A 26,263-nucleotide genomic window follows, 5' to 3' on the forward strand; every position below is an offset into this window, starting at 1 on the left:
AACTCTTGTGTATCAAAACTTGAAAATTTCAACTACAAGATCCATATTTAAACAACAAGTCATAGCAGGCAGAAGCAGTCATGTTGCTCACCCGGGGAATATCGTCGTCGTCGTCATCGTCGCTTTCATCATCTGCAATAGGAGGGGGATGAGGATCAGGGCCTGATGTGATGAAGTTCTCATAGCTGAGTTCCATTTTATAGTGGCAAGATGTGTCACTGTCATATTCTGCAAACATGGATATGGAAATAATGAGATAATAACACAGTAGAAGAAGTCATGAAAAATATTCAGTGAAGTTCTTGAGACATACTGCACTCCCCATTCCATGGTCTCCAATCAGTTTGTGGAAACGTAATGCATTTTGACATAGTGCAGCCAATTGGATGATTCAGTCTGTTATAGCATCTCAGTATATTTGAAGTCCTAATAAGATAACTTCTCATTATAGTTACATTAACTGAGAACAATTTGTGTATAAAGAATATAAAGAATGACCAAAATAACACATTTTCATAACTCCCTAGGTATAAATCAAATACATATGTATTTGCCAATGTTTATTGCACTACTTTTAGCTAAACAGGCAGTATACAAGAACTTCAGCCAAAACATGCTTAAATCCTATTTAATCGATTACTTCTTTTCCTGAAAGAGTTTTTTAAAAAAATGAGTAATCATCACTTTACGTTGTTGAGCTGTGGCAACAGCAGCAATTCTACAAGGAGGGCCATGGGTCCCAGGATCGGAAGCTATGCTGGTGCCGGCATCATTATCGCTATCAGAAGCCATGGCAAAAGGCAACGCTTCAAAGTTGGCGCTTATTTCTTCAGCTAGGTCAATGCACAGATCAGCAGCATTCCTGTGAGCTTGCCCTTCAGCGTAGGCAAATTGGCGAGATCCAAAGTTAGCACGGACTTTTGTGTTCTGAAACAAGATGCACATAAAGCATTAGGATAAACTTGTGTTTTGTTTTGATCCTTTTCTTTGCTCTTAGTTTAAAACTTGGCCAATAAGATAAGCTGATCGCATCTCCATACCATACAGTTTTCCCAGCATTGCTGACTACAAAACTGGATGCAGCAGGAAGAGCATTAAGCTGCTAAACAAACACTTTGAACTTTCCCTGTTTCTAGCTTCAAGCTACAGAGAACTTAGCCAGTACACTTTGCAGCAAGGTTGCTGTTGGGAAGGAATACTAATAGACATAAGGGCTACTAGTACAGAATACAGTCTCATCTCCACTTTATTGTCCTGATGGGCAAAAACAGTTCCAAATAATAATGAAACGTATATGCACACTGAGAAGGGAATGAGAGCTCAACCTAACCGAATAAAGATAAAAACTATCACCCTACTGTTTACAGATAGGTAAAGTAGACTCGGTACTTCCCACGTAACATTTTAAGCGCTTGTGAAAGAACATACATCAACCAGTGTATTTTTGTTAAAACTTGCCTTTTTCTGAATGTGGACAACTGGCCACATTCCACCAGAGACATCTTCTAGATATGGCCCAAGTCGCTGCCCACAATACGTAAAATAAACTCTGCCTTTAGCTGGCTGCCCTGGAGGGGGTGGTGTTCCTTCTGTTCTTTCCCAGCCAATTCCAGCTACATCTCCTATAGAGAAATGTAATCATCAAGAGAAGAACATGATTTATCTGTTTTCTCATCCACTATTTCTCTTACATTCCAGAGATTTTCTGATTTTCCAGTTAAGCAAATTAGCTATATTCTTACATACCAGGAGAAAGAGTCACATCCAGTCTAACACTCTTCCACTGTAGCAAGCTGGACCCATTGTAATGCACTGCTCGCCCATTGCTAAGTAATATTAGAAGAAAAAAAAGTTAAAACCAGCGCTGAAACAAATAAATATATAACAACTCTCTACCATCTGAAGCCTAGCTAACTACAATACTGACAAAGGCAACTCAGCTCCCCGTATTCTGATCAGGAGATATTCTAGCTCATCATTTTATCCTTTCATTTAACATGTATATGCATCGCGTACCACAACGTGCTCACAGCGTTCCTCCCTAAGGAGCACATAAACATACTGAGCAAGACCATGATTTTTAAAGTGTATGTCTCCAACATACTTGTGAAAAAGACAAGTGCCCACAGGATTCGTCCAAGCACCATCCCGTTTTTCTGCCTCTGTAGCAAACCCAAATGAAACTATTGGACCAGTGTCATCATCTGTATCTCCATAGGAAACTATTTCAATTTCCCAGTAAAATGATGGTGCCTAAAAATAAGAAGCGGAAACAAAAAATAGTACTAAATCATCCACGAGGTAAAGGTCAAGCAGAAAATTTTCATCCTTTCTGTTCAAGCGCTATTGGATATAAATGACACAAATTGTTGTACTGTTGTGAGTTCTTACCTGCACTGGAACTGGTGAAGTCGCATAGATAAATGTACCCCGAGGAAGTCCTCCACCTGCACTAGGATCAGCCAAAAAGGTCACAGCTGTGAGATGTGATGAAAACATGCATGCTCGCACAGGGGGAAACACTCTTGACGGGCTCCAAGTGATTTCTTTGGGCTGTCAACAGGAGCAGAGCATTTTACCAATTACAGTTGAAATCATCTATTAAAATCCAATGACGTTCTTTTATGAAACGCATATTTAATACCGCACATGCAATTACCATAACTGTAATCACAACAAATTACATCCCATTACGTGAAATCACAGTAAATTAAATGTTTAAATAAAAAACAGCCAGTTGGTTCCCACGCCACAGGCAGTCCCGCAGCATTCAATAGCTGACTTCATTTGTGATATGCCAGAAGACTCAGCACCATTTCTGTGCTCACCTGTCTTCTGTCTGCTTGGAGCGGAGGAGGAGGAGGGCGAGCACAGTCACGATATAGCATTCGTAACCTTTCACACTGCATTTCCACAACAAGGAGCCTCTCCCCTGTAATAACAAACCGAACCAAGTCATGAGGTTCCAAGCAAATCCAGTCACTTAAGAGTCCAGTACTTCAAATTTAAAAACAATAATCACATTAGAAAGAAATATGACAAAAATAATGCATTTCAAAATAACTAATCAAATATCTCACTCACCTAATAAACAAAATTAAGTAATGGTTTTCCTCATGTTTTATTTGTATTTGGTTATGTTAATTAAGAAGCATATAAATTTCAATTAGTCAGCAAGCTTATGACCCAGCAAAAGCAGGAAGTCAAAAGAATTTACACCTACTGACAAAAATCAGTATGCTCCCTTTCACTCTGGAGATCAAACTGAAATCCACTTCATTCCTATCCTAACATCCTTCGCTTCAGTCATTTTCCTCCACTGAGAGGCTCTGACATGTTCCTAAATTTGCCCTCGAACTAAGACTTCCGCTGGGCCCACTGCTTATCCTTAAACAAGAGGGAAGGAAGTTAAGAGCTGAGCAACAAGGAATAAATGAAAGCACTGTAAAAAGCAGCAACAAGTTCATAAATAGAAAACATATAATCATATCAAAGACTATAGAGCAGGTTACACTAGAAGCAAGACCAACGGAGAGATTTTGGAAGCATGGCACCAGACAGCTAGTCCCATCTTCTGTGATAACAGCACAGTTATGTCCCGGTCTAAACCTTATGCCTAATGATTTAGCTTGATTATTAGCTGCTCTTACATTAACAGCTGCAACTATGCCAACCCATGCTGTACTGCGCTAGCTATCGTGAACTCTTAAGTAGCTGGAAGACAAAACACTGAAATGGTTTTATAAGCTGCTATGTCTCCACACTGAATATGGCAGTGAACCTGCAAGGATGTGTTGAATACCTACCAGGGCTGCATTCCTGTGCTACCAAATTAAGAACTTCCACAGCAGCGGGACACTGTTGAATAAATTCTTCACAGAATGAGCTGTCTTCTAATAGCTGAGCCATCACCAGGCATGCTCTTAATGTAAAAATAATTTATTTAAAGCATTACAAGAATGTACACTAAATTCAAGTTATCTTCACATGTATTGAATTCAAGACTGTTTTAAAAGGAAGAATGCCAACTGATCTACTTCTTTGTCTGGTTGCTTAGCTATCCACTGGAACTTCCCCAACAACAGCTTTCCCCTGCTTCATAGCATTTGCTTATATGAAGCATTTGCTCAATGCACTGCCAGTTTTACAGGAGGCACCTCACTTTTGGGGCTCATTTTGACAACATGCAGACGCTAAGTTTACTTATGGAAGCAAAGAGTTTTTACATTGTTCCCTCCTGTCACACGCTAATATTGACAGAGGAAGAACACAAGAAGGTATGCAGTTTTCTTGAACACAGTTTGTACAGCATCACGACAGACTGGAGTGCTGCACAAAAAAACAACTCACCTAGTTCTTATTTCAGCAAGAAGCCGGACCACTGCCATTACTGGAGTTGAGCCATCTCCTGTTGCAGGAAGTGAGGTGTGAATAGATAGACTTCCCTCCTGAGGAAGCAACATGGACTGGACTGCCTGTACTACCTTCTCAGTAATGGACAGTTTATGAAGAGGCAATGCCTGATGGTGGGGGGGCACGGTAAAAAGTTAAATTCAAGTAGTTAGTTTCTAAGAAATGAGGGCGTTTTATTACCTGGAGTTAATTCTCATTTTGTACTATGACAAAAACAGCACCAAACACAAGCCAAACAAGAAAAAACAACACAGTATGCAATGGAACACATTTAAGCACTGAAAGATGAATATTCATGTTACTTGGATGAGAACTTAAATACAGGTATTGTTAAGAGATGTTTAAAATAATGAGGCAAACTTTATAAGCCATCTTTAATCAAAGATGCAACAGGCCTTTTACAAGCTGCAGATCAACTGCCAGTATACTGTGACCAAAAACAACAAAAAAAAATTATACTTAATATTGGATTCTTAAAACTACCGTACCTCAGATCTTGGAACACAGAGCCTAGATAATGGAATAGTTAACGTGTCTGATGCTTGTGAGGTCTTTCTACCGTCTACACTGGTAGGTGGAAATTTGACCGTTGCTATACCTTCTTGTTCATTAATAGATGCCACAACTCCAATGCTTCCTGCTATTCCTCTACCTAAAACCTACAACCAAAGGAGGTCTGCATAAGGTTTAAGGCTTCACAAATAAGAAACACGGAGTGTTTAACACTGTGCACCAGCTCAATGCGAAATTACATCTGGGTACTTTAAGAAACTCACAAATAATATGCAATATTTGTGGCACTGCTTCACAATTGCAGGCAATCAGCAACACTGCTTCACAAGTATGCTAATGCGTGCAACACAACGGTCAAAAGCATCAATTCCCATTTAAGGTATAAAATGTAAAAGGTGGCAAATTACCTGAACTTCAGAACCAATTTTAATGGTCTCTTTAAAGCCACCCAGAGCACAAAGGGCAGCTACTGCCTGTCGAGCAATTCTTTGAAGTTTAGCAAGTTTCCTTCCACTGCTACTCCCATTCTCCAAAATACTCTCTGCATATTTCCCAAGTTGTGGAATGTACATCAGAGCCCGAGACAGAACCTGAAGATAGAAAGCAAAAATACCAGATAATGACTTCAAAGCACAATTCAGACAAAACCCAACACCCCAAGCCTCCAGCCCACACACAGTCTCAGAAGAATTATTTTTGCTCTTGAAGAAGATTACATAACTTATCATATTCTGAGTCCTCTGAAGTGAGAATACCATCAAAGCCAGCTTCATTCCCTTATAACTCTTAGGATCACAGAGCTATATGCACAATCTTAGGAAAAGTCTTCTCTCAAGGACTTACCCTAAGCAGCAGATTATGTGCTACAGGATTCAAAGACACATAAAAGCAAAGCGCTATGCTTTCCAGACAATATTTTAGACCTTCAGAGGTCATGGCAAAGAGGACTGAATGGCAAAGGCAGGAAAACTACCTAAACAAACAGCATTATTAATTATTGAAAAGAATGACAAGTGACATTTGTGCTGAAAAAGGATAGCATATTCTTTGTCGTCGGAAATTTTTTGATTATTTACCCCATTCCAAGATCTCAAGTAAATACTGACCATTAGAAAGGGCTGTTGCTTTGCAGTTACACATCCTTGATTGAAGAATCACAACAAGTAAGGTAGAAAGGACTATCTCAGGAAACTGCTAATAATTCAGTTCTTTAAACTACAGGGTACATACTTGTTGCACAATTTCAACCTAATTCTCTGTTTGCTTACCTTTTCAGCAGTCGTTGTCCATATCTGAGCTGCATTTGATTCTGGTGCCATCAGCAAGCTATGTAACAAGGCAATCACCTCTGCTGCCATGCTGTTTGCAACGTGACCACTGATAAACGGTCTCACAGGATCCGTCCTTTACAGAAGGAGATAGCCATTTGCCCATTAATTTCAAACCAAGAGAAGGAAGGAAAGTTCAGTTGTTAGGAGCAATACACAACACAAAAAAGGGAAGTTTAAGAACCCCCAGATTATTTTCTAGAGTGCTACAAATAATGATATATGGACAAGTAGAACGTACAGAATCAGTGTCACCTACCTGGCAAGCTCAGAATTCCTCTCCCTGCAAATAGAGGTTTGTGCAGTCTTCTTTTTGTCCCCAGTGGAAAGCCCACTAGTAGTTTCTGGATTGACTGTTTCTATGGGTGGCCCAACACTAACTATTAGACCAGACTGTGCCCACTTAGTTGCCTTTCGGAGAGCTGCAGCAGCTTCTTCGGTAACAACTTCACAGCAGCCACTCTGAAAGTGAGATTGCCACATAAGAGAAATACTAACGTAAGCTCTGTTTGTCCATGCTATAAGATGCATTTAACGTTCTTCCCTCTGCATACGTGAAACTATCATAAACAGACCAAAACATCCTCCTGTTCATGCATTAGTCACGCTCATGAGACACACATTCTCTCTGTTGTTTCTTCTCGTCTATGAGGATACCAGAGATCAACGTGGATTCATTGTTTTTAGGTATTTCATTCTTGGCTTAATGGTACAGCTTCTCTTCTTTGATTAAAAACAAAACCATAACAAAAAACCCCACATATGCATGAGTATTTCTGGTGCAAACACTTGAGAGAATGTCTTAAAATAAATAAGAAAATTGAATTTAAATATATGCTTTAAACTTCATACTCAGAACCTGCATTAAACACTTACGGAAAGTGAATACTAAAGGTCCTTAACCATGACCTACAATGGCTGGAGAACGTATTAACTGAAATTCTCTCTCAGTGTTTGCCACTCTATTTACATCAATAATTTTGTTATGCTAACATTATAAATAAAGTCATCTTCTTAAACAGTTCTATAAACTGAAACAAAATGGAAACCAGTAATTAATAAAGGGGATTTAACATCAATGAAAACTGAAAATTCCGACTGGCCATCAATTTTTAAGGTATTGAATAATTCCCTATTCATTCTTTTTCTTACTTTCGTCATGTCTCGATCCATTTTCACCACTTTCTCCATGTTGGCCCCAGTTCCTAGTCGGAATGGGCGACCTTCTGAGCTACTGTAAGAGTGAAAATAAAATGCATTAACTTTATTTTCATTGTGGAAAAAAAACATCTGAACTATACAGCCCACTTTAATATATTACATGTATTTTTAAATGATTTCAAAGTGACCCTTGCAGCTGAGTTGCTTAGCAATAACAGAAATACTCCATAGTTAAGGCCATACCCAGTTGTACTGTAATTTGCAAAAGGAATATAAGAAAGACTATTGAATATATTTATTTGCATGATCCTCCCTCCCCTCCTCCAAAAGAAGCATCACAAAATTTATTTTTACTGACCACAAATGCCTACGGCCTTTGAGTTAATCTTTCACCTAAGAACACCCAACAACTGCACCTGTTAGTATCATTTTAAGGCACTGGTTCAGAACAGACTTGGAGTGAGGGCAGATAACATTATCACCTGCTGCATTCTGTGCTATCTCACATTTAGCAATCTCAAAATCCAGTTGGATATGACTGCATACTAAGAATACTAAAGAAAATATAATAGCAAATGTATCATCCAAAGTATGCATTGTTAGAAGTAAAGTTTTCAAAGCCATTTTTGTTTTGATAGTTCTATTTGTTAGTCCCACGTAATCTCTAATATTAGAACAAGATACTTAAATGGTGCTCCATCAGAAAAATTTAAAGTAGCTAATTTTTATGTGATTTTTTTTTTCAGATTAAGATGTTTTTATGTTCCTTTGCTAGTGCTTTGCAGGGCTTGTAGCGAGTCAGAGAGAAAACATGTCAAGATAGACTCCAATTAACTTCAGCACATCTTCCTCCTTTTTCATACATCTGTATACTCTGCTCTGTTTCCTCTTGTTGCTCTCATCACTGCTAAATCATCTTCCATAAAAGGGACAAGCTAAGGAAACACTGGGATTTAGATTATTTCTGTTACTGCCTCACCACAAATTCAGTATAGCGGTCTGCATTTTTATCCAGGTAACAGTATGCCGAGTATCAGCACTATAACCTACTTCTGCATAGTCTTATTATTTGCCACTAAACATAACAGGATTGTGAAGACATTTTGCCTTCTCAGTTACATTTATGCCTAAGATGCATCCTTCTACAGCTGTAGCACTAAAAAAAATGAACAGAAATGGAAATGCCTCAATTGGTTGTTAATTCTAATCCACTGAGTTAAGATTACCTCAGTAAAGGCTGAAGAACTTCATGGGATGACTGGTCTTCCCGTTTATGAATAAAAATAGAAAGTTTACCATCCACTGCCTCGCTTTCCTCTCCAGGATCTTTATCCCCTTTTATGGAATTTTTAGGGCTGGCTTTGGCCAAAGTAGTGTCTGGTTCAGAAGCAGTTGGAGAAAGAACCGTCTGGCATCCTTGAAGCAGAAAGGGGGAGGGGGGGGGAAGCATGAGGCAAGCATTTGTTACGAAACCTGCTCCATTAACAAACTTTCTTGGCCTTAAAAGTAATTACAAAGAAAAATAATTCCCAAAACAACAACCAAAAAATCCACACTTTCAGGTATGTTTAAACACCACTGTGGCAGGCACCTTCGTCAGAAAATCATTACCTTAAGAGGCAGATAGGAGGTCACAGAAATGCAGCCTCTGAATACCAACATCTCATATACCGTTTTTCTACCCTAGCCTTGCGTCAACACAAAAGCTCCTTGCAAAAATATGACTCGCCTGGTAATTTCTCAAATTAGCATAACAGACAGATGCCAGTACCTGGTACCACATAATCTGCCAGCTTTGCTAACAGCAGAGATGCAATCTTGGAAGCTGGGTCACTGGGATCATCTTGTTCACTGTTCAGAGAGGGTACAGAGTAACTCCAGGGAGGCAGTTCCACATTTCCACAGTCTTCAACACTCATGAGAGGAAGCGCAGCACGACACAGCTGGAGGATTATAAGGACCAACTTTGGAGAAGGACGCTGATCCAAGAGAAGTGACAGAAGTTTGGACACACAGGCCGGCTGACTCAGGATTGCTTTACCTATGTGACTCCTGAAAGGGGGAAAAAAACCCAGATAACCTCTATTTGAAAAAAGAACAGAATGTTTGATAATGCTCTTGAGATTAAGAGCAAACAAAAACTGGTTATTTACAAGATTAAAAGGTGACTATCCTATCTCTGACAAGACCTTACTTGCAACATTTCTTAAGCAATAGCTGATAGCATTGAGAGACTACACATGAAGATCGAATAAGTGTCACTTTGCAGTCACATTTTAGAATGGTTTTGAAAGTTATTTTATCTTCACTAATGTCAAAAAAAAAAAAAATCCAAAAGAACTACTTTCATATATAGAAAAAAAAATACTCCAGAGACAAAAGCCTAGTACCTTGACAGGTCATTGAGAAGACTAAGAACATCTTGAAGTGCATCATTTCCTGCAGCTTGATTACCACAACACTCTGTCGCTCGAGCAAGGTGATTGGTAAGAAGGCTGGAGACCTGACGAGCCAGACCAGAGTGAACAGCTTCAGTTGAACCACCTTTAAAAATAATGCAAGATTACACAGTTATAAATCTCACAAACAAATGAATGCACACATCCACCAACTCCTTCCCACAAACAGAAAACAATCAAAATTATTTTTATTTTGCTATAGTGCCTTTGTATATAAAATAGCATAATAGCATAATCAAAATTAATGCATTCAACTTTTATTTTCTTAATATTAAGTCTCTATCTATTTAAATAATTCTGGAAAATACACAGGAGGAGAGGGGAAGAAAGCTAATTAAAGATATCCCCTCATTTTTATATCCACTTCTGTGTTCTAAGAATCCAAACATTACTGAAGTCAGTGGTGCGTGAATGCCCTATTCTCATGTACTTGCACAACTTCAAGCACACAATAGGAATATCTGTGGCAGTATTCCTACCTTCTTCCTTCTCCCATTCAACACACCGATTGGCTAGCACCTGGAAGGCAGCCCAAGCCATAGTGGCCACCTTCTGTTTCTTAGTCTGTTTTTCATTTGAACTGGATTCTGTCTGGCTGCTTAAACTGCAGAGCCGGTCCATAAGCTGTACCAGGCCACTGCGTACCAAGCACTTCTCTTCGCTCCTGCGTGAGAGGAGAAAGTCAAGTTTTACCAAAGTAACTTTTCAGTCACTACCTACAGACACAGAGTATCCAACATTTGCTATTAACTCAGCAGTTAATTACTTTAGTTTGCAGACCTAGACAGTTCTGTCTCTCCGTTGCCCTCCCCACATCAAATTCTATACTCGGAGAAAATTTAAACAGGATGTTCTCAGAGACTCCCTTTCTTGATGATGAGGAGTGTGTTTATGCTCTATAATGCTTCTCCCCTTATGGCAAAACCTAATAAGGACAACCGTGGTTCCTTCCTTTCTGAAAGCAATACTTTCATACCTTGTGTAAGGTATAGTGCATAAGAGGCCAATGCTATTTGCACAAGCAATGGGGTAGCGAGCACACAGTGAAACAACGGATGTCATAGTCTCTCCAAAAGCTTCCTGGACTTGTTCCACCATCCCACCACACGTGAGCTCTTCAATTCTGTTGGTAGTCAGACATTTGAAATCATGGCTTTCTAGGTTAAATGAAATGAAGAAACTTCCAAATACAGCTTCAAAAAAACCCACCACATATTAAAAATAACTCATGGAAGATTAAGAGGCAAAAGTGCAAGTTGTTTATTTAATGTTTTCATATAAAATATGTGTAAACAAGATACTATTGTAGTTTCAGCTCATACAAGAGCGAAATTTGACAACAAATGATTGCACGAATTGTAAAATTCTTACAAAATAGCTATCAAATGTAGATGACAGCATTAGGATCAGCTAATGTTCTACTAAACATCTAATAAACATGAATGCAATATTCAGTCAAGAAAATAACATACCCTAAATACATACTTGTGGATGCAGCATCCCAATATGAAAAGAAAATTAATCTAATTTAAGTATATATATTTATATATTTAAAATAAATATATTTAAATAATGTGTATTTTATATATACATATATATATACATATGTAAGTTTCAGCCTTTTACCCCACAATGGCCAAAAACAATTGTTGTTGCAGCTACAGTTCTGAGAACTTGGGCCCTAACAGTTAGTTACCTCTTACAGCTTGTCTCGGTGCAATGCAATTTACCATCTTGTACAAAGACCTAAACATTTAATTATTTTTAGAGAAGCAAACAAACCTTGGTCCTCCTTGAAGTACCATGGTCACTGGGCCTACAAGGTGAGTCACACCGCCAACTCGAACAGCTGCTGTCAGCAACTCTCTCATGTGTACCAGCGCTTGCTTCCTTGTATTCCCACGACGCCACCTCGTCTGAGCAGCTAGCAGAAAACTGCTGCTGGATACCTATGAGATATTTTTTCTTTTTGTTAATGAGACATAAACAAGACAAACCTCCACTCAGTGTAAAAGTTTAAATTTGAAAATATAACAATTTGGCATATTTAGAATGACATACCGCTTGGTCGGGATTTGTTCCAATGAAAGCAAATAGTTGCCCCAATAAGACACTGTATGTGGGTTTATCGTTGCTATCCTCAATGGTCAATGACTGAAGAAGAGTGAAAGAACTGCTTCTATGGCTGGTAACATGGCGACGCCTATGAGAATATAGGATAATTAGACATGCCAGCAGTAAGTTGATCCGATGAAAATGATGTCCTACATCTGCAAAGTTTATGATGGTTTAAAAACATCAATCATGCTATTGTAAAGCAATTCAGTGGCATAAGCCCTTGTATACCTTTGACTTGATCTAGCAAACTCGAGATCCTCATTACCAATCATTTCCAAGTCAGATGGTGCTGACATACTGCGAAGAAAGACAGGCTGGCGAACTGCGTGAGATATCACTTTTGTTTCGGATGCCGATTTACAAGCTGCAATATTACAGAATAGGAAAGCATGTCACTCCTGGTCTAGGAGGTTATTTACGAACGGTTTTTAAAATCAGCGGGCACATTCCAGTAAAAACTATAAGAGAGGATGGGGGAAACATGCTAAGCACGAACATGCAGCTCAGTTCAGAAGGGCTTTCCTGTTTTCTTGTCATGTGTTTTCAGGTATTATTTCAAGTTAGCTTTTTTTTTTTTGACTAGGCTACACATTTTATCTCAGTAATTCACGAGATTAACGTTTAAATTCTGCATATTACGTGGAAAAAAAGCTTAATTTACCATCAATAGGACATTTGGAAAACAAAGGCTCTATTTCATTCATTATAAATGAATTAATTTGATTTACTTCTTCAAATCAAATTAACAAAATTACTTCTTAATTTTAATTTAAGTAAAAGAGAGAAGAGAAAAAGAATAACTTAGAATAGACTAAATACATCTTTGAAATAAATGTACAATGCTAGTAATGAGATACATTGTTTATTCATACCTGGAGTCTCTGCAGGGGTACCAGATATACTTCTTGTGATACCAGATTGGGCTGCAATAGTGACATGTAATAACAACTCTGCTCTATTCATCAAGCTCTTAACTAATGCTTTTGTTTTAGCCAGCGGATGAGAGGACTTCTGTATCAGTGAATTCACCTCTTGAAAAAACTTCTCCCTGAAATCACAAAAGAGAAAAACAAAAGCAGTAAACTCAATTATGTTTTAATGCTTCCTGAAATCAGGTCTTATTGTGAGAAAAGTTATTGTAAAAAAGGTATACCCCTTGTAGCCTCCAACTATTCTTTATGCCAACAAAGTAGAAAACGGGGAGGGGGCGGTAGTGAGGGGAATCAATGAAATAATTTAGTCATTTGTTAAATAAGGAATAACAACAAAGCACTAATATTAATATATTAGGGAAAATGTTTCTAACAATTTAATCAGATATTGTGAGACAGATGGGGAAAAATTAAGGTATTTGCATCTCCAGTTAGATCATCTGAACTTCCCTATTCCCAAAGGGTGTTTTCTTTCTATAGCTCTATCAACTTTATTAAAGAAATCAGAATATAAAACATTTTCAAAACATTTACTACCAGCTTCTGTTTCACACCACTAAGTGTCGCAGGTACAATATGAGACTTAAGTGCTTACTTCTGTTAGTGCTTATGTATGTATGCAACTTTAACACTGCAAATAGACTTACAGAACTCACTGAAATTCCACAGCTGCTTAAAGTTGCCCATCTTTAAGTACCTTGCTTCAATGACACACTCCACATCCAACTACTAACCTTAATGCCAGGACTACATTCTCAAGATCACTTCCATCAAATGAAACTTCTTTCATTGAACACAGAAGTTCCAGTTCTTTCATCTTGCTCTAATCAAAGTGAAGGAAAAGGATGAACATGTATTGAGAGCAGCATGAAGCAGGAACACACTCGATAGCAACAATGCTTACCTCATTGAAGTGATAATCATAAAAGAATGGAACATTGTTCTCCAGCTTCCCATGCATGGCGTCATCTACCTCATTCTGCCATTTCTGTTCCAGCTCAGCTACACTCTAAAAAAAAAAAAAAGAGATAAAAATAACACTTATTGCATTTGTTCATCTTAACATGGAGATCTTAAAGAAAAAGAAATTCCAGTAAATTTTCTATTTTTGTTTCTGAAATGCTATTAATAACCCTTTATTCTCAAAAAAGCAAACAAACAAAACCAAAAAACCACCCAAACTTATTTTTTGGGGTAATTTTCTTTTTACCTGTAATTGTCTCTCCATGGCATTTAGCTTCTTAAAAGTCTCTCCCATAATTTTACAAAGTAAATCATATTCCTCAGCATGTTCTTCCTGATACTGGAAATTTATTAGGGACTGGAGTGCATCAACCAAATTCAAATGCTTAATCACACATGAAACTACCATCTCCTCCATTACTTCTGGCTGAATCACTTCCCTAGGGTTATAGGTAAAGCCAAAAACTGATTAGGCAAGAATAACTGATACACTTTGACAATTCATATTTACAACTCCCTAGATGTTGCATTCACAAACAAGCATTTATGGGATATTAAATGCCTCCCATCAAGCTGACAGGCATCCTACCTCCTTACCGTTGCCTTTTTAGTTCACTTTGGCACCAAACTTTTCAAACAAAAGACAGCGAAACAACGACCACTTACTTTATACTAGGCCTAAACTGAGGCCTAGCGCGTCCTGAAATTTCCCTGAGTTTTATCATGATTCCTGGAGGCAGCCTAATCCTAGGCAGATCAAAATAGTGTCCAACAGGAGGCACTAGAACATCAGAAGGATATGTAAATTCTCGATCTTCGTCTATAGTAAGAGGCAACGGAGAAGGACTTGGTGTAAGGGCTGGAGATATTACACCATTAGCTTCCACCTGCCACTGGCATCTGGACAAATAAATGAATAAAAGAACAGCTGAAAAGGATTGTGGGTTCTTTTCTAACTCTCATCTCTCACATTCAGAAAGACACATCAGTCAACAGTACACTACTAGAAAGGACTCGATACAACCTTATTTTGGAGCACAGCAATTGTGGCTTGTACTAAATATGGTCCAATCCTCCTCTATTTACTTAGTTCTAGACAACAGAACCTCTATTCCCTAGATTAGTTTTAGGCATGACAAAGCTGTTGAATAAACTCTGCATGATAAGCTACGAAAGCCATCACCTGTAAAACATGGGACTTGAGCACAACTGCAAAAGCCACCTTCTCTCAAAAACCCATAGGGACTCAGATACAAGAAGTTGCTTTGCTTTGTTACCTTTGTAATAGTTTGGATCTTAAGAGCTCTTGGCAGGTTTCTTCATCTTTGGTAATTTCTGGTCCATTGTATAATATTCGTAGCATAGAACAAGCTAACACAGAAAGGCCGAGTGCCAGGTCAACTAAGAACGGTAAGCCTCCTGACACATCCTCTGAAGACTCCTGTAGTAGGAACAGTGATAAGTTGCACCAATGAATCAACTACAAAGTCATCCTCTCATCTATTTCAAAATAAGACAGGTATCTTGCACAGGGATACTGAAAAAATGTTTTAACAATTAAAAGCAATATATATGAACAAGTCAAGACAAGAAGGAAGAGATTTGAACATTATTTTCCTGAACAAAAAAAATCCAAAAAGTAAAATTATTTTTGCTTCAGTCAGTCCTCAGCCTGCAGATCTGCCATCTTGTAGACCCAGTCTTAGCTTTCAGGCAGCGGGATTCAAGTTTCCTTTTGTCTGAACCCAGCTCCCCTCCCTCTTCTCTATAGACTGGAATCACTATTTCCTCGTTAACCCTCCAGTTCCCAGGCTGTTACCAGGTACCCAATCTCTTCCAAGAGCTCCACATCTACTGGCAGCAACAGATACTAAAGTAACCTCATCCAAGTCCAGTGCCAAAGATAAGAGATAGATAAGACATACTCAGTAATGTTTATCTGCATAAAACCCTAAGCACACTACAGAGTGTGCCACAGGGCATCTCTAGCTAAGGAAGCAAGATGTCTAAAACTTAGGTCCTTTACATTATAAAGGGATGTTTTGCTATATGGTCAAAATAACTAAGTTACTACTGTTTTACATTTCAAAAATGAACTTCAACTTTGATGCACGTTTCTATTTGATATAAAGTACATACAAGAAAACAAATTTAAGCTGAACCTATCCCATGGAATCTGTCACATCAGAGTACCTGTGCTCGAACAGTGCAAGCAAAGCCCCACATAGCTTTGTCCGGAGTGTTGTGCTCACGGCCACTCCGCATTTCAAAGGAGAAGGTGACTGTATCTCCTTCCACCTTAAAATTTCAAAGGGGAGGAGGGAGAGGGAAAAAAAAAGAAAAAAAAAGGAGATACATTTAAGAATTGAGACAAACAAACAGGCTTTTCATAAAAGTGGCTTATTTTATGGATTAATTCTTTAAACGTCTTAACTGTTATTTCTATCTCCAATCACATACACTGATTAGAGAGCCTTCCCATTTTGTAAGAATGTCTTTTAGTGGATGGTTTGATTTTAATTTTGCCTGGCTAACTACAGTAAAACAAATACATATGTAGTTGTGCAGTAAAAATCAGAATTCATGAAGTCAGTCTGTGTTACTCGGCCTTAATTTTCATCAAAAAGCTTTCTTTATTCTTCTGTAAATACAAGCAATGATCAACAGTTCTCTTCCTGAAGGTGGGAAGACAGACAAGTCCTTCAAGGAGAGGAAGAATGTTAATGTTAAGATTTTGTTAACAGAACAATATAAAAATCTATCTCTGAAAACCATTGAAACCTCAGTAATTCTGAACACTGGTGTGTTCGACTGAAATTGCTTTCCAATTTGTTACTTCTTGTTCTCCTTTTCCTTTTTAAATGAATATTGGTCAAGATTTAGTTTGGGATGATATAACATAACAAATACATAAGAAAAATGGCATTACATAAAATCTGAGGGAACGAACTGAACAAAGTTTCTGAGGGACTTCTGTATCTTAGCCTTACTGTCAAAAGCATATCTGAAGGAACACAAATGTGTGGAAAAGTTGCTACACCTACTACTTGCAGAGAGAGCAATCATTCCTACAGCACTTAAGAAAATATGTACAGCCTCAGATTCAGTAAGAACTCCTCCTAGGAGTTTAGGAGTTCTCATATATACTTATGAGGACAGTAGTGTTGTTAGAAACTCCAGGACTGGAGCATACTAATAATGAATTCCAATAAGACATAACAAAACAACATCACCTCAAAGACTAACAACATGTATAATATATGGATGAGTAACGTTAATTCCCCAAGGACACAATAGCCTACTTAAGAAGTGATCTCATACACTTAAAAGCTTAGACTTCATTTAGGGTTAAAATGGTCTCTGCATGGTTTCCAAAAGAGACTTTTCTATGTGAAAAATTTTTGGATTATAATACTGTACCTTTACTAAGTCTTTCGGCCAACCAGTTCCTAAGACACTACGGCTGCCATATCCCAGTGTATTGCCTCCATACTCAGCAACCTTCCTACTGTTTGTGTTAGGACCAGCATAGATCACCAACTTCAAAACATAAAATACACTGTTAGACTGTAAGAGAAAAACAAGAAAATCTAATAATAATAATAATACTTAGCACTTACACCGCGCTTCATATTTGCAAAGCGCTTTATTAACATTAACAAGTCCTCACAACAGCCCTGTGAGGCGAGTAGGCAAGTATTATTATCCCCATTTTACAGATGGGGAAACTGAGGCAGAGAGGGAGTTCAAGTCCTTTGCCCAAGGTCACACAATTCAACAGCAGAACTAGAAGTAGAAATCAGGAAAAATCCTAACTTCCAGTTCTCATGTTCATCTCATTAGAACATACTGCCTCTCTAACAAAGCGATTGATCCTGCTCCCTTTGAAGTTAATATTTTGCCAGGGACTTCACTGGGAACATGATGAGGCCCAAAGTTTTCTGTAAGAGTTTAACCGGTAACTGGTGACATAAATATTAACACGTTTCCTTATAAGCAAATCTAATGAGGGTCAGTGTTACAGGACTTGCTCTATGTTGGAGAACATATAGCAACAATTAGTAAGCAGCCCAAGTAGCTCTCTGATTAAAAAAAAAAAAAAAGGGTAGTATTAGTTGTGTTCTTGAAGTTTAAAATACTTGTTCATCTTAATTCATGTAAATAAGTAATTTATCATGAGGGAAAAAAAGTAACTTTTCCAGTTCTGCCCAGTTTAAACAAACTGTGCTGATCTACAAAGGAGACAGCTAGATTAAAATTTTAGAAAAAAGGAAAACTGGACAAAAGCAAAAATGAGAAGGAAGTCAAACTTTTAGAATCTGTGCCATTATGAAATGGATGTAAAAACCTGGAAGAGCTGGTATCAATTTATGAGCAAAAAAAACTCTGGAGGCCATTACATTTCTCCTATATCATGGCCACTACTACTTCCTCACACCTTCAGAGGAAACTTTTCCTAATTAAGGAGTCTAACTCTTAACAAAAAGCCCTTATAACCGCTGGGTTTTAAACAGCAACAGAATAAATAGGTATTATGTTCTGAAACAAAACACCTGAAGACTTAAGCACATACTCTTTTTGGACTATTTCTTCAAAAATAATAGAAATTAAACGTGAACTGGGAGATAATACACTTTCACCTCCCTGCCTTTTCAAGTCAACAGTTCATTGTATATTTTCTATCATTTAGCTAAGCGCAGTCTTACATGCACTGAGATGGAACTCAAAAATTCCTTTGAAAATTTTTGTCGCTTGTGCAATACCAATAAACCCCCTGCATCACTATATTCGAGACCCTTGAAATAACTAGATTGTGGCACTGCTCTGTACAATAACAAACTGTTATCAATAAAAACGTCCTGCATTACCCTCATCACTGGAAGTAAGGTGCCAAGAAAGACAAGGGGCAGAAAAGATGAAACGAGAAGTGTTCCTGACAGAAATGCACAAGAAAAAAAAGAAAGAAAGAAAGATTTTCTGAATTGGTCCTTGCTTACCTTATCGTAATCATATTGTGAAGAACATCTGTTGTCAAATCTAAGATACAAACAGCGGGCTCCTGGGATATGTACAGTTTCTTTAAATTTATAGTTATCCCTGACAGGATGAACTGTTTCTACAGTCTTCCCAGCAGCCCAGGGAGCAGGGATCTTCAAACCCGTAAGAAAACCTGGTTCTTCTTTCTCTTCCAGCATTCTGAAACAACAGTGGAAAAAATGAGTCCTGAAATTCAACACACACATATATTCAAACATCAAACCACAAGGTACTTAAACCACCTCTCAGTATTGATACATAGCAAGTTAAAATATCGACTTCTTAATTCAGGCATAAGTGTATGAAGGAAACATGAAAACATAAAATAGCATGAACTCTCTACATCAGAAAAATTATGCCAATCTGACATGTAAAACTTCAGGTTTCCTCTACACTTTCCAATTACCAAATTGTGGTTAACAAGTTAAGTAACAACATAAAAAAGTAAATGGCACTACATACTAGTTCTACAAATTCCGCAACACTGCAAATAGAAAAATTCAACTAACTAAATTAAACAAAATTTCCTTATTTTAAGCAGAAGCTATATAACTTTTGAGTTGAGACCAAGGATTTTAACCCAGGACTTAAAATTGTTACATTTATCTTTATAGCTTAAGCCATTTAATACCTTTCCAATACTGTTTCAATAGTGTATCTAATGCTGCTAGAGTAAGTTACATTTTCTCATGAAGGTCTTCCTTAGCTTAATTTACTGCTATAAGATGATCAATTAGAAATACTTACTCATGCTTGAGGTTAAGAAAAAAAAATCCTGAAAAGATCAATCATTTAATTCTATATTCAAAAGAATTTTAGAACTAATTACCTTTTACAAAGGCTTTTTAAAATCTCTAAGACAACTTTACAGGCAATTATAACTTTGCCTTTTTTAAGATCATTGCTTTCAGATTTATCCTATAGTAATGGTCAAACAAACTTCACAGAGAATTTTATCCCATGAAAAGACACAAACACGAAGCAAATCACCTCTCATCAGGTAACAGCTTGCCCTTCTGCTCTGACACACCAGTGGGGGAAGTGTTCAGTTCCGAGAAAACTGGAGATTGAGTTTTAAGCAGCAGTGCAGTCTGTATCACAAAACGTACAGCGTTAGAAATACGCAAACAGCAACCCATTTTAAGAATTTCAGTACTGAAATATATTAGCAATTATGTTGTATATTGCTAACGAGAATTAATATCTATTTAATGCTGTACATTGAATTTGAGCTGGTACAACAGCCAGTATCAGTTTCTGCTCAACAAGCTGCTGAGCAATTCTTCAATCACAACCTGCATATCACTTCCTGCAGAAAGCTGAACAACACTTACAGCATTTTAAAACGTGCACGCAACATCTTTTTCCTTCGTAGACAACTGCTCATGTAAAGGCCATACCTGACTTGTATAAAGAACCAGCTGCACCAGCTGAGGCATCAAGGCATCAGCCATGGTTAGAGTTTGCAAATTTGGATGCATCAGAGATGTCAGTAGTACGGGAAGCAGATGACCAAGCATAGTAGCCTTTGTAATTTGTTCCAGGCCTTTTAATCTGTAAAAAAATTCAAGGTTCATACAGTAACAGCTAATTTCCTAGATCATTACTATTTTTAAAGACAACTGTTTAATCTTCCAGACTACACAAGTAAATAATTCAAAGTTCAGCAGAGAACATTTACGTTCCAATGCATTAAAACAAAAACAACTGGAGAACACTTCAGTTTCTCCAAAGTGTTAGTGTCCCAGTTTTTGCTGCCAGTTCTTGCTCAACAATGACAGACCAAAATACAGTAAGTCAAGCGTTTAATAATTATTCAGAAAAGTATAAGCTCCTATAGGCCTGTGATGGAAGTCCATACATGCAACTGTATTTGTTCAGTACATATAGCAGGCTTCTACCTCAAGTAGTTTATAAAGTAGTGTAAAAGAACCTCCATCTACAAACCTATATCTGAGCATGAAATCCATCTAGAAATGTCTCAAAAGGAGTTGTAAATTGTGAACAAACAAAATTAATCTTGTGGGCACAGAAAAGCATAGAAACTGACTGAAACATGGATGAAAATACTGGCATTTTTTTGTTTAATTAGGGAAAAGGCCCCAAATTTTGTTTACTTTCCAACCTCAATATATATTTTTCAGTGTGTGGGGGGGAGGGGGAAGGGAGCAGGGCAAAGGGTTACTATTTCATGAGACGTGCAGGATGTCATAACATCATCCAAAATTTGCATTGGATAAAATATCCAGTACAGCTAATAGGGATGTCATATTCAGGAGTTAAAAGCCCTGTCTTACTGGAATATTCTCAGCTGACAAATTACCTTTTGTTTCCAGTTACTCTGCTTTTAAGTACCATTGGAATCGACTAAAAACTTACAAATTTGTGGTGTTTATATTAATCTGTAGATCATCAAGCTAGTGGTACTGAAATGGAAAGTCTGATTCTAAAATCTTCAAAAAATCAGCGCTAAACAAATGCCATAGTAAGAAATACAAGCTTTGAATGTATAGGAACTGTATGAAGTTACAAATTAAAAAATATTTAATACTAACTTCCACCTATGCAATTAGCGACGAAAAGCAACACTTCGCTATTTTGAAGTAAGCACGTTCGGACTTGACTTACCTTTGCTCTCTGTCAGAAATGTCACTGTTTATTAGTGCTGTAGTGACTTGTTGCAGCATTTCTAAAACTTCATCACATCCTGTCAAAATTTGTGTAGCAAGAGACAAAATGCTGGTCTTCAGTTCCTAGGTACGAAAAAGTTACAGGATACTTAAATTCTTAGACGATAGTAATAAAAATAAAAATAATAATAATAAAAAGACAACTGAACGAAAGGATGGATTTCTAAATAAAAATAATGATAATGTGACCTGGCAGGCCTGCAGCGGTAGATGCATCCAAGACTTAAATTTGATTAATGCTAAGCCCCAAAGTGCTGGGAGAAACTAGGTGCATATTACAGGATGCACATCCAGTTTCTAGAGGGAAGGAATCCCCAGTCCAGCACAGGAGAGCAGCTGTTAGCCAGCCAAGGTACAGACAGCATTGGTGACAGAATCCTAGCAGGTATGAGGATCACTGTAGAGAGACAAACTGAACAATGAAAACATGAGTGAATAGCAAGACAAGAAAAGTACTAAAACATTTAGCATTTACTCAGCGAGTTTGAACAAGTAACTGTAACTGTATCAGACTGCAAACACAAAAAATCTCCAAGAAAGCAGACAAAACCAGCTTAGCAAACAATACCCGAAGTTCTAAAGTTAATAGCATTTTGAAAAGCCATTTCAAAAACTATTATGAGACAGTCTGCACGCTAGGTCAAACTTGGCTTATACGAGTTTATTCAGTACTATTCCAACAGTAACATGAAATTCGACAACAGTTTAATAAACCTTATACCAGCAAAACTACCACTGTCCTCAAACCTTGTCCTCTCACAGTTCCCTTGCCACAAACACTGAAGAAAAAGGGTATCAGTGATTTCACACTATTTCAGACAACAGGAGGAAGATGGCTCTAAATAAGCTTTATAGTTAGAACTGCAAAAATCTGAAGCCAAGTAAGGCAAATAACACAAAACCATTTTCTATCTAAATCTGAAAAATTAATGTTTCAATGTCTGTCTACACGATAAGGAGAGGGAGGGGGAACATGTGCAGAATTAATTCCTGGCAGGTAAATTTTCTGACTAATACACATGAATTAAAATACATTTTAAACCTCATTACATAGATTTGGGAAGGGAAGCCTTTGCTCTCACTGACGATATAGAACTCAAACTGGAATACTAAACACAGAACAACCACAGACTCTAGCTGAAGAATGGGAAAATACCGTCTACCGTAATTTAACTAAACCAAGAGGAAAAGAACTGACAATACAGCACAAGTAGAGCATACTGCAGAAACAGAGGTGTCAGAGGAAAACTGTAGAGAGCCATACTGGAATAAAACTTGGTGTTTACCTGTACCTTCAATGTCTCTCCCTGCAAGGAGCTGTCACTGTCATCATTTTCATCAGGTTTAATCAAAACAGTGTTACTGAGTAGGTGGTTCTGTACAGCCATCAGATACCGCAAGCATGAAGATGCAGCCTTTAATATAAATAAGTACACTTTACATTATCTAAACCCTTTAATCAGTCTTGATTCAGCCAATCCTTCTACTTTAAAATGTGAGAGAGGAAGAAATTAGGGGGGAAAGGACAAGTAAAGAAAAAAAAAAAGTTTGCCTTGAACAGAAAAGTTCTGCTGACTTACAACAAGCTTATTAATTCAAACCAAAGGGAAGAAACTAGTTGCAAAATACTGAATTTTGTGAACCAACAAACATGCAAAATATATAAGCATTAACATTTTATTCAAGTATGTAGTCATCATAATTACGCACTAAACATTTGTATGTGCTTTGCGGGATATTGTAACATTATTTAAACTACTTTATCTTTTAAGTTTTAAAGATGATGTCACCACAGAGAACATACAAAGGTTCCATGTCAACTGAAGCTAAATTTAATTCATATTGCTGAAGGTGATGGTTTCTTGCTGCTACTCTTCTCCCATCTTCTTGCAACACTGGCCATGAATTCCCTGTCCCCTGCCCTCTGTTTTCATGCAAGTTCACATGCCTTTGCAATCAGCCAGATCAGGGAGCTGATCCTGATGAAAATATCTATGCATATTTTTTGCCATTAAAAATATTGATATTCACTCATTTCTACCTGTAAATGGTAATAATCCCTTCTGCTTGTATGAATCATTTACACAATTGTAAAAGGAGTTTATTTTCTTTTTTAAGTTGTCATGAGGCTTTGATGGTTGGGATACAAAAGCATACTTTCAAACTGAAAGAGTTAGCCGAGGAATAGGAAAATATATTCATATATAAACCTCTTTTAGCATTACTGCATGATTTATTTTGCAGTAAGAAATTGTTTCTTCCCTCTATGCACAGCATAAACAAAAGACATTCCTTTCCTATATTTGTTAAGACACAGGACTATAATAACTATGCCTCTATATACTTGAAAAGATGGTTGCATTTAAGGAGGAGGCAAGCAGACAAAAGCAAATTTACTTTTAACAAAATACATTTTACTTACAGGCACAGTTGAAAGCAGCCTTTGAAAATCATCTTTAGATACAGTTTGGCACTTGGTGATTAAGACACAAGATTCTCGGACAACAATCTTGAGAATGTAGTGCAACAGTTCATCGTTTAGTCTTTAAAAATGCAGGAAAGATGGGAAATGTCAACAAATTAATTATTGTGCATTTTGTTTAGCTCGAAAGATCATGCAAGTGTAAGCTGTACCACAAATTATGCGAAGCCCACCAAACGCCTGTTCAACTTCAGAGCAATTAAGATACACAAAGAAAACCAAGCCTGAAATGTTCAACAAAACAGAAATCAATGCAAGTCTACCAATGATTTTCTTCACCACACTATTATAAACCTATATGACGTGTAATGACTCCTAAAAAAACAAACCAAACCAAAACACTCCTCCAACTTGAACAAGTTATCTGAGACCAACGGTTTTACTGCTGAAAACTAACTTAACACAGTGATGCAGAGTGCAATGTCATACTGTTATACCATAAATTATCATCTGTATTTACCATATGCATGGTGAACAACTGGGAATTCAAATCTAAGTTTACGTACAGAGGTCTCCAAAGTTTCTGCTAATACCTCAAATCAACATGATCTCTCCCCTTTGACCTCATGAAATCCTACCCACAAAGGACACAAAGATAGTATTTTAGGTTACGCTGCAAGTAAGAGTACAAGTAATATAAGAAGAATTTTATCCCAGCTTATCTAAAGCAAATAACAGAAACACACAACATTAAAAGTTAAAAAAAAATTGCTTCATTTTACCTATAATGATCATCATCTTCACTTCCAAATCTGTTGTTCTGAAGCTGTTCAGCTAAATTAGTGAGGATAACATCACGAAGCTGAGAGAGACCAGTATTTCTCTCTCCTAAAATGGAATACAGAAACTTTTGCAAAGCAGCATTTTACAGACTTTATTTTTATTTCCTCAGATATCTTGCTGAATATATGTTACTGATCAGAAATAACTATATCTACAGTGTAACCTGACTCCTTGTTGATATAAGCTATTGAGACTTATCGTGCATGTAGCACTGTTTTAAATTCCAAGGACTTTGACACATGAACAAGTTATTATGAAGTAACAAATTACTGTGCGTCAGCTGCTCCTGTGTTCATGCTCCCATTTCAGGGTGAATGTAAGTACTCTAAATTACCCTTTCACTGAGGACTAAAATTACCACTAGTTACTGTGTAACTATCAGAGGATGCTGTAGATAACACTAATTGTTAACTAGGTGTTTTTTAACATAAGCTGGACACATTACAAATACTGACAGAATAGAGTTTTGATCCTTTCTGATCTTAAACAGTTACCATGATTTTGAGAAAAGTTTTCCCTTTCTGCTCTTAACATACACTTGTCCATGCAGCCCTTCAGAAGGCTGCTTCAGAATAGGAAGCATTCTGTAATTTCCTAGAAAAGGCTGAGTTTAAGACAGATATTCTGTACTGTTCTCTTTGCAGAAGCTGAGAAGCATTTCCACATTTTGTTTTCAATTAGAAGAGCAGACCCTCACATGTCAGTAAGTAATTCTCACCTTCAGTTAGGACCAATTTCAATAAATTATTGATTTCTACTTCTCCAGGATACAAGATATTTAAACCAGAGCTAAAGAAAAAAAAAAAGCATTATTTAACACCTTTAAAGTGAATGGAATAATTTCAGTGGACATATGAAAAATATGTGTCACAGAATCTCAGCTTACTGTCTCACAGATAACGCTTAAAAGTGCTATGTAATAGCTTGCTCCAACTTAGAAAGACACCTGCCATACCTTAATATATAGATTAAGGTCATAAAATAAGCAGCGGCTTTCTCCAGCAAACTCTCGTAACCAACTATTTTTTTTTTGTTTACGTCGAAGACTTCTCCAATAGCTATTTGCTTCCCTCTGTGAAACCCCACTGGAATTACTTGTATATACGACTGCACAATCATTTTACAGGAAACAGAGATGACTGAAGAAAAAAAAAAGATAGCTTAAATAACAAATCAAACAGAAGAAATGTGGTGATTGAGAAAAAAGCTGTAGCTCAAATATCCATAAAAAGAGACTGCAATGGGAAATGCAAGATCCAGTAATCAAGAAGGCACTACTGTTAGTTTTACATTTACTAAGGAACGGCTCCTTATAAACGTCTTCATTCAAACTAAGCAGAGGATTCTACAGCTAGCACTTTTGAAACAACACAGCTATGCATAA

General features: G+C 37.3%; 1 protein-coding gene across 5 annotated transcripts in view; it reads right to left on the reverse strand.

Moving 5' to 3' along the window:
- HECTD4 (HECT domain E3 ubiquitin protein ligase 4) overlaps positions 1-26,263 on the reverse strand; it is a 78,058-nt gene that overhangs the window by 25,667 nt on the left and 26,128 nt on the right. For 2 of the 5 annotated variants that reach the window (XM_068911430.1, XM_068911431.1), the window contains 38 exons: positions 25,598-25,668; positions 24,819-24,924; positions 24,037-24,157; positions 22,901-23,029; positions 21,553-21,677; positions 20,325-20,478; positions 19,915-20,015; positions 18,885-19,083; positions 17,308-17,454; positions 16,081-16,185; positions 15,165-15,328; positions 14,554-14,787; positions 14,135-14,327; positions 13,829-13,933; positions 13,659-13,747; positions 12,865-13,040; positions 12,221-12,356; positions 11,936-12,077; positions 11,657-11,823; positions 10,851-10,997; positions 10,354-10,538; positions 9,806-9,959; positions 9,187-9,467; positions 8,642-8,831; positions 7,407-7,488; positions 6,514-6,716; positions 6,195-6,330; positions 5,334-5,516; positions 4,902-5,072; positions 4,351-4,520; positions 3,807-3,922; positions 2,829-2,932; positions 2,392-2,553; positions 2,105-2,253; positions 1,747-1,826; positions 1,459-1,622; positions 690-927; positions 92-228 (listed from right to left, as the gene is read on the reverse strand). In XM_068911430.1, the coding sequence (XP_068767531.1) occupies positions 92-228; positions 690-927; positions 1,459-1,622; positions 1,747-1,826; positions 2,105-2,253; positions 2,392-2,553; positions 2,829-2,932; positions 3,807-3,922; positions 4,351-4,520; positions 4,902-5,072; positions 5,334-5,516; positions 6,195-6,330; positions 6,514-6,716; positions 7,407-7,488; positions 8,642-8,831; positions 9,187-9,467; positions 9,806-9,959; positions 10,354-10,538; positions 10,851-10,997; positions 11,657-11,823; positions 11,936-12,077; positions 12,221-12,356; positions 12,865-13,040; positions 13,659-13,747; positions 13,829-13,933; positions 14,135-14,327; positions 14,554-14,787; positions 15,165-15,328; positions 16,081-16,185; positions 17,308-17,454; positions 18,885-19,083; positions 19,915-20,015; positions 20,325-20,478; positions 21,553-21,677; positions 22,901-23,029; positions 24,037-24,157; positions 24,819-24,924; positions 25,598-25,668 (5,716 nt within the window). The remainder of the gene's footprint in view (positions 1-91; positions 229-689; positions 928-1,458; positions 1,623-1,746; positions 1,827-2,104; positions 2,254-2,391; positions 2,554-2,828; positions 2,933-3,806; positions 3,923-4,350; positions 4,521-4,901; positions 5,073-5,333; positions 5,517-6,194; positions 6,331-6,513; positions 6,717-7,406; positions 7,489-8,641; positions 8,832-9,186; positions 9,468-9,805; positions 9,960-10,353; positions 10,539-10,850; positions 10,998-11,656; positions 11,824-11,935; positions 12,078-12,220; positions 12,357-12,864; positions 13,041-13,658; positions 13,748-13,828; positions 13,934-14,134; positions 14,328-14,553; positions 14,788-15,164; positions 15,329-16,080; positions 16,186-17,307; positions 17,455-18,884; positions 19,084-19,914; positions 20,016-20,324; positions 20,479-21,552; positions 21,678-22,900; positions 23,030-24,036; positions 24,158-24,818; positions 24,925-25,597; positions 25,669-26,263) is intronic. The other 3 variants (XM_068911429.1, XM_068911427.1, XM_068911428.1) reach the window with 3 other exon arrangements.

The sequence above is a fragment of the Struthio camelus genome, chromosome 17 (genome assembly GCF_040807025.1).
Source record: "Struthio camelus isolate bStrCam1 chromosome 17, bStrCam1.hap1, whole genome shotgun sequence".
NCBI classification, from domain to species: domain Eukaryota; kingdom Metazoa; phylum Chordata; class Aves; order Struthioniformes; family Struthionidae; genus Struthio; species Struthio camelus.